At 34.8% G+C, this 15,214-nt stretch overlaps 2 protein-coding genes across 2 annotated transcripts; both read right to left on the bottom strand.

The window, feature by feature from the left end:
- Positions 1-3,870: 3,870 nt before the first annotated feature.
- LOC136799405 (uncharacterized) lies at positions 3,871-7,060 on the bottom strand (the record flags this gene model as incomplete). Its single annotated transcript, XM_067056117.1, is given in 3 exon segments — positions 3,871-4,642; positions 4,864-5,048; positions 5,777-7,060. Coding segments are annotated over 3 exon segments (2,241 nt in total), but the record flags the coding sequence as incomplete, so codon positions are not given.
- A 4,845-nt stretch (positions 7,061-11,905) lies between these two features.
- On the bottom strand, positions 11,906-15,188 carry LOC136799406 (testican-2-like). The gene is made up of 8 exons (XM_067056118.1): positions 15,091-15,188; positions 14,566-14,713; positions 14,332-14,447; positions 14,150-14,228; positions 13,761-13,922; positions 13,162-13,404; positions 12,776-12,988; positions 11,906-12,456 (listed from the first exon to the last, which is right to left on the bottom strand). The coding sequence occupies exons 1-8, from the start codon at positions 15,145-15,147 to the stop codon at positions 12,389-12,391; spliced, it is 1,086 nt and encodes a 361-aa protein (XP_066912219.1). The 5' UTR covers positions 15,148-15,188; the 3' UTR covers positions 11,906-12,388.
- Positions 15,189-15,214: the final 26 nt, after the last annotated feature.

The raw sequence follows: 15,214 nt of genomic DNA on the forward strand, positions 1-15,214 counted from the left end.
ATTGAGTTTAATTTAACATCATTTTTTACTTCAACCATGTTATGACAAAATTTTCTTTAATTCTAACAGGGAAGTCAGAATAAGAATTTTCCAAAATAAAATGATCTGACAGCTTGCATTCCAACCAACCAACTTTTATTTTATTTCCTGAAAATGGAAAGACAACTAGTTAAAAACAAAAGTGACCAGCTTTGGTCCAAGGGGGGTAAGCAGTTATACAAGACATCATACCAGCTGGTACCTGGTGGTGTGTTATGTGAATTTGATTTCCTTACAAAAATCTTAAAATCGGTTTGCGGGTTGTCAGAGAAATATATTATCTAAAATATTTCCTAGAATGTTGTAATCCCTATGAAAAGATGAAAAATTCAAAGGTCTAAAGTGACCAGATATTATTAATCTGATTATATTATTTATATTTAGATGAAAGTCTTGTACTAGCTGCTTGACCCCCTAATTGGTTGAATATTAAGAAGAATTCCTGTATATACATTACACATTATAATAGAAAAAAAATTGGTATTAAAACGTCCTTGGTGGAAAACTTTTGAAAAGGAGGCTTTCACGTAGGGGGTGGGGCACTGATCTAGACAGCCGACAGGGATGTGCTGTTGGAGTTTTAAAAGTGGACCCTGTCAGATATGAATTTTTGGCAAAATTGGGACTCTGACAGAAGGAAAAATTGAAAATTTTTCCCATTTTCACCCTGAAAAGTGGCAAAAATTAATAAAAATGGATGAAAAATTAAAAGATCTGCTGATTTCCACCCTGAAGATTGTCCAAAATAATCAAAAATCTAAATTTTTGGGAGCCTGTCATATACCGTGAGATTGGGCAACTTGCTGACTTGCATCATCAGTGGAGGCTAACATGCATAGCCCTCGAATGATTGACCTGGCTGTTTGGTCATTAAAATACAACATTAAATCAAAACAAAAATGGTAGAGTACTACTACTAGAAGAGCTGCGTAGTTCATTTGTTTTGAAATTTTGCTGATTTAATTGGTCAGCCATCTGATGACTATGGAGAGTGTAAAAATGGGACCCTGTCACCAGCCCAGCAGCGACACATATCCAATTTTGCCTAAGTGCCTCCCCCTAGGAGGCTAATACCCTGAAATTTTTCCGAAGTAAATTGTTGTGGAAAATCCACATCGTCCACTGGAGGTTAACAGACTATAAACTGGAACTGCCCATAGCTTTGAAAAGCTGTGGTGTAGCTATGTGTATGTGTCTGTATAGTCCATACAGACAAATACCACACTTCAATCATTAGAAATATACAAAAAGGAGCTCACCTTAGCATCTTTTGATTCCCATTTCATATCTTTAGATTTGGCTTCGCTTTGGTTTGCTGTCTTCCTCATCACACACACACAGCCTTCCACTCTACACAGCTTCCAGTTTCAAAATTACAAAAAGAAATTTTGCCGGCAATCATAAATCATAACAGTTTTTTTCCGGGGGTTTGCAAAAGTACTTCCAATGATGTGGATATTATATTTACAGTATTTAACTATAAACTGTGTATGTAATACACTTAAAATTATTTCATTTTACAAGAAATTTAGATATTTTAGTATCTTCTTGTGTTTTAAACGTCAAAAAGTATGCTTCAAATAGTCTTTTTGATCCCCGGTATTCATCAGTGCGGACTTTGGTTCGTAAACGTTTTGGCGCGTCCTTCTTTCAGCAACATGGAAAAACCAAGAGAAGTTCATCTTTCGAGAAGTTGAAAGACGTCGAAATACGAGCGTCGAAATTTTTGCTTTTTTTATAAGAAGAACCAGAAAATTTTGGCTCAGGCTGGGCTGTCTGGACTGTTCTTAATTTTTCGAGGTTTTTAGCCTTAAATGTTCTTACGATTATTGTTTTTCCTTAAGAAATTAAAATGGCTTAAAATCTATTAAAACCCATTAAAATCAGCAAATTCGTGTTCTTCTAAAATTGTTCCTATAAAAAAGCGTGTATTTAGAAAATATTAAACATTAAACATTAAACGTAAAAATGTAAAAGTTCACCTTTCGAAAAATTGGAAGACGTCGATATACGAGTTTTAGACATCTTTTTGAAAAATTGAAAGTTTCTATTTCGAAACTTTTGAAAGACAGAGAAGTTCGTGGTTCGTCTTTCGAAAAGTTTTAAAAGACGTCGATAAATGAATACGATCTTTTAAAAAAATTGAAAGTTCAAATTTCGAAACTTTTGAAATACAGAGAAGTTCATCTTTCGAAAAGTTGAAAGACGTCGATAAACGACTTTTCGACATCTTTTGAAAATTGAAAGTTCCTCTTCAAACTTTTGAAATACAGAGACGTTCGTCTTTCGAAAAATAGAAGTTGTTGGAAGAGTTTAACAAAATTCAAACAAACTTGTAATTCTCTTTTCCAAATCTTGGAAAATCGAGAAGTTCATCTTCCTAAAGTCGAAAGACCAAAGAAGCTCCTATTCAACCAAATTTGAAACTTCATCTTTCGAAAATTTTGGAAATTTGTTGAAAGTTGATCTTCTCAACATCTTTCGAAAATGGAAAGACAAGATTTCGCCCAGTGTGTTAGGACTAGCAAATTCTGATGAGAAACCACACTCTGATGCAGGGCCTACCTATGGGTGAGGGTGGTGAGACCCCAGATTCTACAAATCGAGGAACTTGAAGCTGAATAGAAAATATTTTTTCAAAAATCAGACTGTACTGGCCTTACCACGACGCCAAACCCCTTTTCTCTAATTTACTTTCAGTTTACTTTTTTAGATGGAGAGATAAATAACGAATGAGGTAAGATTTTAAATACCTAAGTAAAAATCAAATAATAAGAAGAAGAATTAGCCTACCCTATGCATAGGGCATAGGCCTTGCCCTAATGACAAGGATCACAGCCCTACACAAATGAAAAAATCAAATAAAAATAAATGGTATTTTCTAAATATCAGAACAAATAAGAAAAAAATAAATGTTACGGTATCAACTTAAATGCACTCACTCACTCTACTTCAGATGTCTTTTTTACAAACACTTAATTTCTATTGTTTTCGATAGTTGAAAGAAAAGAATTCTACTTGAAAGTTGTTAACGATATTTTCCGTAGTAGAGTGACGCACTATACCAAGATATTTTTCTTGCAATAAAATGGCCAAAACAAAAGAGCAAAACATAATATCAACAGTCAAATGATAAAGTGACAACAACCAAAAGGTATAATAACGAACAGAAAAAGAAAAGAACATGGATTTTATTTTCATTTCTTTTTGTGTTGATTATTATACTTTTTTGTTGCAGTCTTTGCAAGATCAAGCAATTCTAAATCGAAGGTTAATTTTGAAATATCTTTGTCTTCGATTACCATTTTTGTGGCAATAATGCTGCCGAGCGTTTCATCTGGGTCAAGACTCGGTCGAAAACAAGTTTTATTTTTCTTCACCTGGCTGAAAATGCGTTCCTCCTCGGCATTGGAATGGGGAATGCAAAGAACACATTGGGCGACTCTGAATAATCTTGCATACTTGAACGGTCCATCTACATTTCTGATTTTTCCGATTTCGTTCCAGAGATGATCCAACAGTAAACTGCCTTCTTTATTCGTGACTCGATCCCAAACAGCTTCAGGGAAATCAGTCTCCTTCAGCATCTGGTAACTGTGAAATTCTTCGCAGAGGTCATCCTTTTCTAATCCTTTATGGTACGATAATAATGGTTTAAATCTGTATATGGTAATAAAACAAAATATATATCAGAACACTGTGAGCCTTTGCCGCCTACAACAATCTACCTCAAAGAATCTAGAAAATATGCTATGATGTAGTAGTCTGAAGAATGGTTTTCAAATGGTAACAACTCGAAAGTCTTTCTTCTTGAATTGATAATTATTTCTAGGTTTGTTCATGAAGTCGAGAAATCAGTGGATCACTCCTTTGCAAACACATATTAAATTTGATGAACACTTGTAATGCACTTTGATAGAAGAATAGATGAACTTCTGTCATTTGATCATTGAATGCTTTTACAAGCCTATCAAATCTGGCACCTTTATCCTCGACAGAAAGGAAATAAGATTTCAATGCCTTGTACATTTTTAATGTTCTAGTCACTGCCCTTTCTAGTGAGAGCCATCTTGTTGAAACGTATTTGACAATCTCCTGGTAATCTTTATCGCAAAAAATACAATAATCCTCCAGATTCACTTTGCGTTTGCTACTCTTGTCGAAGTAATAATAAAGGTCGACGAGAAAATCTTCAACATCAAAGTCTGTTTCATTGGAAAAAGCTTCTGCCCCTTTGCTTGCAGTGTTGTGTATAATATGACAAGGACAACCATTTACAAAAATATTTTCGTTTTTGTCCAGAACTCTGGTCATGATTGAGTTATTCTTACCAACATTTACAGAAGTATTGTCCAAACTTATTGCGACACAGTTGTCCCAACTAAGTTGATCTGCCAATAGAACTTCTGCAATGTTATTAAACAACGTCTCAGCATCGCTCTTTTTGGTTACACACATGTCTAATAGTCTGGAAACTACTTTGCCTTCGTTAACGTCGAATATCCGCACCAACAATGGATTCATCTTTATCAAGCCTTCGTCATTGGAACCATCTGACGCCAATGCATAAGGTTCACTTGTCATGTGATTTACCAGTTTGGATCTAAAATCGAGAATTTGATTTAATCATGAAAAACTGATATCTCTGCTGGAAAAAAGGTCTTCCAACAGTAGGGTTTAGTGGGTGGTTTTCAACTTGCATGAAATCGAAAGCATGGAAATAATTCAACCGGGTCATCTTTTGTTACAGTGAATATTACTCAAAGACCTTTATCATTATTACTACACTAGCAACCTTAAATCATGATGTTAAAAAAATATCACCTGTAATATGGTTTTAATGCCCAATTTACAAGACAGGTTGTTTTGGTTTTCTTTGAACCATACGACTTTCCCACTCTTGACTCACTGAAGGTCTTTTGAATGCACGGGGACAAAGTATCGGCCATAGCAAAGGTAGCGTTGTGCTTCAGCAGTGCTAAGGCGAATCTTAGTTCAGCTTCAATCACCTGAAATGTTGATAAAAGTTGAGAAATCATTACAATTTCCTCAGAACCACTCTTATTCAAATTTGCAGGGGATAGTTGGACAATTTGTCCAAATTCAAGTCATTTAGATCATTTAAAAATGATGGATTAAATATAACAGGAAAATCGAAACAATCACCTTATTAGGCTTATTATAGGCACCTTATTATAGGTAGAATAATTTAAGATGGCATGCTCTTTTTGAAGTTCCCTAAAGCTTAGTTTCCACTGTGTGATAACATGTGATAATGTGTGACAGACAGCCTGTCTGGAACACACTATCACAAAATAAAATTCTATCTCATAGTGGAAACGTTTAAAAAGAGTTTTTATCACGCGTTATCACACTGTGACAACGTGTGATAGTGTGTTCTTGGATTGAAATGAATTTCAATCCAAGAACACGAAAATTGTGTGAGATAACGTGTGACAAGAAAGTTCAAAAGGCGCCCCGACACACCTGGTGTATTCTACGTCACATTTCTTTGTTATTTCAATTTTCCTTTGTTAAAAATATAATAGAAAGCAAATTCCATAGTTTGCTATCGCAAATTTTCCCTCTTTCTACGAGCGGATATGACAGATGCGTTTCCACTAAACAAAATTTTATCTCAAGTTTTTTGTCACACACTATCACACACTATCACAAGTTATCACACAGTGGAAACCAAGCTTAATGGATGTTTATATTTAAAGGTTGAAAAAATTACTTTGTAATCGGTGGGCCTTTCTTGGTAGATTTTTGGTTGTTTTTCTAAATGTCTAGCAAATTCTTTATGCGTCTTTGAATCAATGTGTCTTTTTACATCTCCAATTCCCTGATGAGAACAGTTGACTTTTTTAGAGCAAACGGTGCAGTAGAAAGCATTGATTGCACCATCTGAGCAAGGTTGGACACAATTAAATATTTTAGTCCATTCTTTCGAAAACTTTACGTCGTAGCTTTGAGATCCTTTGGACTTTGTAACTTTTTCAGTTTTTGGTTCTTTATTTTCTTTTTGGGTTGTTGTCACTTTCTTGTTCTTGATCGGTATGTCCAGTTTTTGTGCTGAATTTTCACTTTTTGTTTCACATTTTATATTGTTCACTTTTTCAGTTTTTGGTTCTTTATTTTCTTTTTGGGTTGTTGTCACTTTCTTTTTCTTGATCGGTATGTCCAGTTTTTGTGCTGAATTTTCACTTTTTGTTTCACATTTTATATTGCTCACATTCTTCTTTAGTGACAGTTTTTGATCTACCACTGGTTTCTTTTTGTTGATTTTGGAAAAATAGTCATTTAATGTCCCCGAAGCTGAATGTTGTTTTTTGTCCGTTTTTTTGAATTTTACTTTGTTTACTTTATTTTTACCATTTTGGATTTTTTCTTCTTCAGCGTCAGAACCATCATCTACTACTACTGGCTTTCCAACGATTCCAGTCTCGAAAGTACGTTTCCTGGTAGGTTTGCGGACAATTGAGGGATATTCGAAGCTTAACCAATCTTTCAGCACGCATGGTACAAAGTGATTAGGACACCAGCCAAACATTTCAGTGTTTTGAGTATGGCTCCACATTAGAGTAAGGCAATGAGTGGGGTGAAGGTCTTTCAATGGATTGAAAATCTTGTTAAAAAAGTCTCTTTTCACAGCTGAATTGTCACTTTCAGGGTAAATTGACCGAACCTTAATGCCAAGAATATTAACTAAAGCTGTAAGATGAGTTATAGATGCATATGTTCCTAGTTTGATGCTTTGTTCAACTTCTAAATCATAATCCTTTCCAGTGTAATTTCTGAAATTCTCATTATCGTAAAAGTCTCTGTTAACAATAAGTTCTTGAGCAATTTTGATTCTGAGCTCGTACTTCAATTGATTATCACCTGTTAACAACATTGATATGGCATTATAAAAACAATTTCCATCACCCAAACACCAAACTGGAGACAATTCTTTCAATTCTTTGTCACTAGGAAAGATTGCATGTGATATGGAGTCTGGTTTGAATTTACTGTACATATTTTTACGAGAATTTTCTTCAAAATCTTTAAAAAAAGTCTGTAAAGAAAATTTTTCGATAGCTTTGCTTTTCTTCGCAACCCACTCTGTGAACTTTGCATAGTTTTTGCTCTTTCTTGCATCTTTAAGAAGATCTAAGTAATATGTTTCACGGAAATTAGAAGTGTAAGTAGTCTCATATGATGATAGTTGAAACATATTCATGATGTATAACTGATAATTCTCTATCTAAAAGTAAAAGATCTTATACAATTTCAGCCTAATGAGACCATTATTGAAGTCTCCAGCCTCCTTGATGTTTTAACCCTACTTGGACCGGGCTATTTTTTATTTTGGCAGAACCAGATTTCCAGATTGGCTTAACCTTTTTTCATGAAAATTGGCACAAACGTACCCTGTTATGAGAGGAACAAAATTCTAAAAAAAGAATTTCCAAAAATTTCATTGTCACGTGATGACGTCACTTTCAATTTCCAAATATGGGCAAAAATCTGCGAAAACTGCTAAAATAAGGGTTATTTTGAAATTGCCATAACTATGGAGTTAGAATCTTTTTTAGAGGTTTGTTTTTTCATTCTATCAGCAAAAAAGTCATAAAAACTAATTCAATTGTAAAAATTTCGAAATTTTAGTTTTATCAAGATGGCGGCACCGCTGCGGCTTGGATTGCGGTTTTGTCTGATTTTTCAACCTTCTTTTGCTTATTTCTGCTGGTAAAATTGAGCTAGAAAGCTGAAATTTTGTACACAACTTCAGAATATCATAAAGAATAAGAAAACATACAATAAAGACACTTTAAATGCATTTTTTATGATATTTAGGCCATTTCGGTCCAAAACGGTCAAAACGGCTTATCGGCCCTACCCTGCCAGACGCCATCTTGAAATAGCCTCATTTTGGGAAAAACAATTATTGAATCATGATCTACATCTGAAAGTGAGTCACTGTGCAAAATTTCAGCCCTTAACTCAAAGTAGTTCAGTTCTTATAGTTATTTGGAGATTTTCAGATTTTGCGTTTTTTGGGTAATGCTGAGGCCGCAACCGCTGTGGCTGCAGAAAAAAAAATCAAAAAAAAAACAAAAAAAAAACACCCCCATGGATTCATCCAAGGAATAAGTGTGGAAAATTAGACCATTTTTGAATACATCAGCATGCCCCAAGCATGCCCCAAAGATCTTAGCCTACTTTTGGGGCTAAAACTCTTGACCACGCCCATAAAAATGAAAATTTTGAAAAAATTAAAAAACCACCCCATGCACCCAAGGAACAAGTGCGGGAAATTTCAAACAAATCGGACCATTTTTGAAGTCTCCAGCCAGACCCAAAGTTTTTTTAGGAATGAAGGGGACACAGACGGTCGGATACTATATTACACAGTGCACAGGACAGGACCACAGGACATTCCGGTACATTCCGGTCCGCAGAGGTACCTAGCTAATGAAGAAAAGTCAAAAGAAACAAAACAAAGCTTTTTTATAACTTGTTAACATTATTATCTACATTCAAAAAAATTATAGACCTGAAAAATCTGCAGTTTGTTACCCCTTGACCTTGTTTGAAAGTAACCCCAAGAGAATTCTGAACAAGAATTTTGGATCCAGAATTTTTCTTAAAATCATTGGAATCAACTGAACTATCCTATTTGAAGTTAAATTTCAACGTTCTTCCTTTCTTTGACTTGTTTTGCTACTATTGTGTTACATTATAAATTTATTTCCAAGAAAAAGCCAATCATCCAACATTAAACAAACAACCAAATAATCCAGCACTGAGAACTGAATGCTGAGAGCTAGGGAAAAAAAGCGCGCATGAAAAATTCGTGATAAGTGCAGGAGTATCGATGGTCAGCTTGAGGCAAAAATATTTAATAAAACTCCATGCGTATAGTTATTTTAATAACGTATAGACTCTATTGTGGCGCAATTCTGCGTTCTGCGTTCCTGCGCAAGCGAGCGAGGAGCACAAGCATACTGTAGAAGATTGCTCCACAACAAAGTCTATTTTAAAATAGATTGTGCGCACGCGTCTTTTTTTACCACATTAAGTTATTTAGCGCTTATAAGTTAGGTGAGCGGCAACATGCATATCAACTAATCGTTGAAATTTTTTCAACTCGTCAAAATTTTTTCGATTAACAGTTTTCCACAACGGAAACTGCAAATGCGGGAGATTTTAGCTCTCAACAGCTGAAATGCGGGAGATGCGGGAGTCTTCCAAAAATGCGTGAGAAGACATGGAAATGCGGGAGTCTCCCGCGCAATGCGGGAGAGTTGACAGCTATGGGTTTTCCCATATTTCATAAAACAGTCCGGAAACCTTGAAAAAACATTTGACAACTTGCTTCTTTAAGAAAGCATTTCCAGACGATGTCAATCGAACAAATCGAACGCCGAATCAATTGAACGCAATCGAACGAAATCGAATGATTGAAATTTGATTGCCAAACGCAATCGAATGCCAATCGAATATGACCGCAATTTTCTCGATTGATTCGATTGCGTTCGATTAGTGTCTGGATTCAATTGATTCGACTAATTGATTCTGTTGATTAACGCTGATTCTCGTTCAACATTTGAAGAGTTAAACAAGATGATATGAATCATTTTAGCCTGGATTCTAGAAAATGCAGATCATGCAGGCCCACGTGTTTACTGCAGGTTGTGTGTCAAAGCCTGTTCGTTGCGTTGATTTATCTATCGTATCGATACATAACCTACTTAATAAGAGGCGCTCGAAATTGAAAGGAATTGAGGTAAATTGGAATCTAATTTAATTGACCACCCGTCGAACGCAGTCGAACGTAATCGAATATCAATCGAACGTAATCGAATATCAATCGAACGTAATCGAATATCAATCGAATCAATCAAATTTTACCTAGAATTTTACGTTCGATTGATGTTCGATTGCGTTCGGCAATCGAATCGCAATCATTCGATTGCGTTCGATTGTTGATTCGATTGGAATTTTCGTTCGATTCCGTTCGATTGACATCGTCTGGGCATTTGAAGCTCCCTGGCTGGTTTCGTATTCGAATGAAAAGCTCATTGACTCTAGGAGTTAGATCTTCAAACATGAGTGTGCTACGTGCTATCCTTAAAATTTCTGAAAAGATGGATCCATAAAAAATGCACGATGGGATGTTACTGTCGGCATGTGGCATCCTTACAATGAAGAAGGGAATATAATGACTGTTTACCTTCTAGCTTTGATGGTACATAATCTAACTCGTCAGTTTCTTTTAAAGATGAAAGATTATCTTCTTCAAAATCATTGAATCTGAAAGCATCTAGATCAAAGTCTTTCACAGGTCCAACAGCATTCTTCCTGTGTGATTTGAAATCCATTTTGCTGCTGTTCTTCTTTTCCGTCTTAGTAGGGGTTTCTTTTCCTTTTTTTACTGACACGTTCTCAGCAATTTTAAGCGATTCAAGTCCCTCTCGAATTTTATTGTATTTATGCTTTTGCTCCTTATCATAATTATCACGATCGTGCTGATTTTTTATGATAAACTTCATAAACCCATGATTTTTGTCTAAAATATTTTGACTCGCCATATCCGCCATCTTTTTTTGACTTTCGTTTTCACTTTCAACGTGTTGACAGGGTGCCGTTTTAGCAGAAATTTTAACTATTTCCGGATTTTTTACCGGGTAGGATAGGATACAGATCCGGGAAGTACCAGGGCATAATCTTGAAGCTGGGCACACCACCGGGGCAAACTAAGTTCTGTCGGGGCTAGAGTGCTACATGTTTTTTTTTTTATAAGCATTGCACTTATAAGCATATCTAGGCTGAGATATGGGGAAAAATTAAGCATATGGCAAGCATTACTTGAGCCTACGAAAAATGTTTTTTTCCTGATTTTGGCTTTTTTTGGCTGGAATTTTACGGATTTTCAGTATTTCCCTAAATTTATGCTTTAGATTTAAGCATCCCCTCAAGCATTTCAGCCTTATTAAGCTTTTGACCTAAGCATCTCTGAGCCTGTTTTCGGATTTTTGTATGCTTATATAAAAAAAAAAAACATGTAGTGGTAGGCATGGATCAATCATGTCTTTTTTCCTGCGCAATTATCAAAGAGGTTTCAGTGTAATGATAGAACGAGCGAAGATCTTGAGGCCGCGAGTTAATCGCGGGCTTTTTTGCACTGAAAGTGAAAAATGCGGGAAAGAAAATTAATTGTTGCCATTTTTACATTTTTAATACGAGGGGTAGCTTTCTTGAGTAGGTGGTGAAAATATCTGAGGTGGATAATCAGATAAAAGATTTTGGTTGCATTAACTAAACCGAGGCTGTTACTATTTCTACTTTTTGCACTGCAGTATAAATCGATCCTTTGTTGATAGGACGAATCCCGTGGTGTCATCACTTCCCTCTTAAAAATCGTTAGCTGCAGGAAATGCATCTCAAAGGGAAAGCCGTCAGTTCAACATTCTCAGTTTGCTATTTAAAATACGTTGAACGTATCAAGTTCATTCTATGAACGCATATGTTATATATAGCTAAAGGTCTGTGTCATTCTGAAAATTTAGCAAACTATAGAAGACATACGTAATGGTAAACGTATTGGTTTCCTCAAACATGTCATCTTTGAACAAACTTGGAAAATAAGTTACTATGGAGTCGCCGACATCTCTATGAGGTTTTTAAAACAACCTAATTTTTGTGTGAAATAAGAAACTGTTCCATGTTGAAGACAGTTTGAAAAGTTGAGCGGAAGTCGTCATTCAGATGAAATCACATCTTATCATTGACAATGTTTTGTTTACATTTTTTTCATCAGCCACTTATCAAAATATGATCACATCATTCGATAAAAATATGACAACAATGACCTTAGTATTTGTAAAGAGACTCCCCTGTAGACTAATATTTCATAGAGAAAAAAAATATAGAGTAGAAAAAAATTGAACTAAAAAAATCTACTAAAATTCTCAATCTGTTTTTCTTTTAACGTACAAAAAATAAGGGTGATAATAGTAGTTCAGTAGTAGTAAAAAAACTAAATGTAAAACGCATAAATATAAAAATATTTTTCTGACACCAGAAGGAGAAAAAGCTGGCGCTTATCCAATAGAGAACTTTTCGAAAACACCTTTAGATGAAAAGCTATGTAAGACACCCCTTTTCAGTTGAGTAGATCAAAACATAGAAGCTTTTTCCGAAGCCTCGTACGATGTCAAAAATATCAACACCAACGTAAATGTACAATGAGAAGGTTTCGAGTATAAAAAACTATAGATATATTTTACATATACAAAAAGTTAACAAATTTCCGATAAATAGTCATTTTCGAAAATGATTCAAACACTATTGTAATTTATTAGTGTCCTTGCTCATTGTTGATATTCAAAGGGACAAGTCGCGATGAAGGGTTCTTTGTGTTGTAAGCTGAAAATGTAACACAGAGGTTATATGTCAATCAAAGTCTCAGAGAAACATTTAACACTTATTGGATAAAAATCAAATGTAATTTTATACGCCATCATTCCGTTAGACAAAAATATTTGCTCTTCAAAGCCACTAATAGAAAGGTGGGAAAACATGAGAAAAGTCGGATCATTTTTTTGCAAATTAGGTCAAACAGCTACAATGAGCTATTAGCAAAGAATCGTCTATTATGTTGCATGGAGCCTCAAAAATAATGAACGTCTACACAATTTTTTCTACGCGTAGCGTGTTGAATTACAAAAGTGTAAAAGTTTCTTACAATCACAGGTAGCAGAGCCTTTCTTGGTTCTTGTACCGAGAAGTTCGCCACCGTTTCTGTCCACACACCAACATTCTTTCATTGGGTTGCATTGTTCAGGCATGAAAAAACCATCATCATCACATCTTGGTACAAAGAAACCAGGCATAGGTGCTGGTTGTCCACGAACCATCAAGATTGGTACGTTCTTGATGACATTTGTGCAAGGTGGAGCTAAAAAACAGGAAAACAAAAAATGAGCAAAAACACACTCATTCAGAAATCAAACGCATCCAAAGTATTTTCTATCTAATAAAAAAGTAGCATAATCGCCAGATTAAAAGATCATAATCCACACACATTAAGGCATGCATGTAAAGGTAATCAAGAAATTCCAGTGGACTTACAGACACACAAACAACGACAGAATTCAGCTAATTCAACCTTTCCATCTTTATCATGATCACAAGATTGCAAGAAAGGTTTGATGCATTTCTCGTTCTGAATATCCTCAATGTCTGAGAGCTCGCTTGCGCTCAAATGGTTATCACCATTGGCATCCAGGTGATGGAACATCCATTGTACAGGCTTCAAACAAACTGCTTTCTCAACTTTTTGGTCTTTGTGATCAGAACAAGCTAATTCGGTATCTAAAAGATATGAACAATTTAAATATAGTGTGATTTCTTTGGCAATGGGAAATTAGTGACTCTTTTTAACTGATATGCATTAACAATAACAATCATATGAAATTTGCAACATAACATTCAAATCAAATCTGGCTATTTTGAAAATTGTAAGAATATTTTTGCTCTACATCATACCCAAAATTGAGACACTACAAATATTGAGCTCCGTCATAAAAGTTAAAAGAAAATACTGATAGGCCCTTTTAGAACTCAATGTTAAACAAATTTTACTGGACAATCCAATGTCGTGAGATTTTTGTCAAAAAAAACTCAACTGGTCTTGCCTTATATATTCATAGAAACAGTTGGTTACTTACACATTGATTTCATTTTTTCATCAGAGAAATTTTCTTCTTTCATGATGGGTTCACCTTCAATACGTTGGATTCTCATATCCTCCACCTTTTCATTGATGCGAAGTACATGGAACCAATCAATAAGACGAGTTGGTAATTCTGCCATTTCACTTAATTGACACTCTGAAAATGGATAAATACTAATGAAATAAGAGCAGCAAATCTATGGATACTATGATATTCTGAATATTACGATTGATTGATTGATCGAATGGAAATAAATAAATGTTAGAATTGCAAAGTGCTCAAGAAGATTTAGCGCATTGTATTGTAGATAAAATTTCAATCTCTACGATAAATTGCATTGCTTGAAGATCGAGCGTGCATAGAAAGCTGATTAAATACATTACCTTGCTTCTTATCCTGTTCCATGACTTTTAAAGCGATATGTCTCTTCAGATCGTCTTCACCAAGAAGTTCCCTGGCCAACTATTAAAAAAGATATTAAAAGATAGGTTTATACATTATAATACCTTATAATGAAGAAAGATTGATAATATTTGACTTTTAACATAATTAAAAATGTACTTACAAAAGTATCAGCACTGTTCAGTTCTTCTTTCTCGTGTTTTTGAAGTTGATAGAGTGATCTGGCTTCTTGAATCTTCTTCACTGTTTCTTGATCCATTTGGAAGACCTCTGGCGGATCTGAAAAGATAAGAAATAGACATACTCACTCAATGTTCACTCATATGTTCAGCATATATTGATTCCAGTTTTAGAGAAAACTTTCCAGTAATATAAGTTTAGGGTGAATATTACTTACCACATGGGCAAGTTCCATCACATGCGAAGCCAATGTCCTTTCCTTGGTGGCAAGATTGAAGTTGCAAATGACAAAATGATTTGTAGGTAACACCATCTTTACCACACACTTTCTGTTTGTCATCTTTTGAACACTTCAAATTGCATTCCTGAAGTCACAAGAAGTGTTTTTTTTTTTCAAATCAAATGTTTACCTATGGAAATATCTCAAATATCTTCAACTTGCTATTCTAGTTCTGCTAATCAAATAAACCTACCTCATATACACAAAGCTATATTTTCCAGTTCTTAGTCACAATCCTTCCCATTTCTAGTCCAAAACCAGCAGAAATATTCCATTAAAATTGGAATTTTATAGTCTAAAAAGACACTGCCCAGGAATAGAGCCTAAAATACCTAAAAACAAAAATATGATTTCAAAGAACAATCTGAAGCTCAAAGTGCTGAAAAAATAAAATCAGCTGAGCCTCAAAAAAAAGTGTTATATTGAAAATGAAGTAGAGTATTAAATTAAGAAACTTCGTACCTTCTTTTTGGCTTCCACCAATATGAATGCAAGACAGACCGCTACAAAGATTTTCATTTTTTAAATTGTTGCTGAAAAAAAAGGAAGTTAGTCCACTTCAAAGTTAAACACTGCCTAATATACA

Source organism: Clytia hemisphaerica, unplaced genomic scaffold (assembly GCF_902728285.1).
Source record: "Clytia hemisphaerica strain Z4C2 unplaced genomic scaffold, Clytia hemisphaerica genome assembly, whole genome shotgun sequence".
Classification (NCBI taxonomy): Eukaryota; Metazoa; Cnidaria; class Hydrozoa; order Leptothecata; family Clytiidae; genus Clytia; species Clytia hemisphaerica.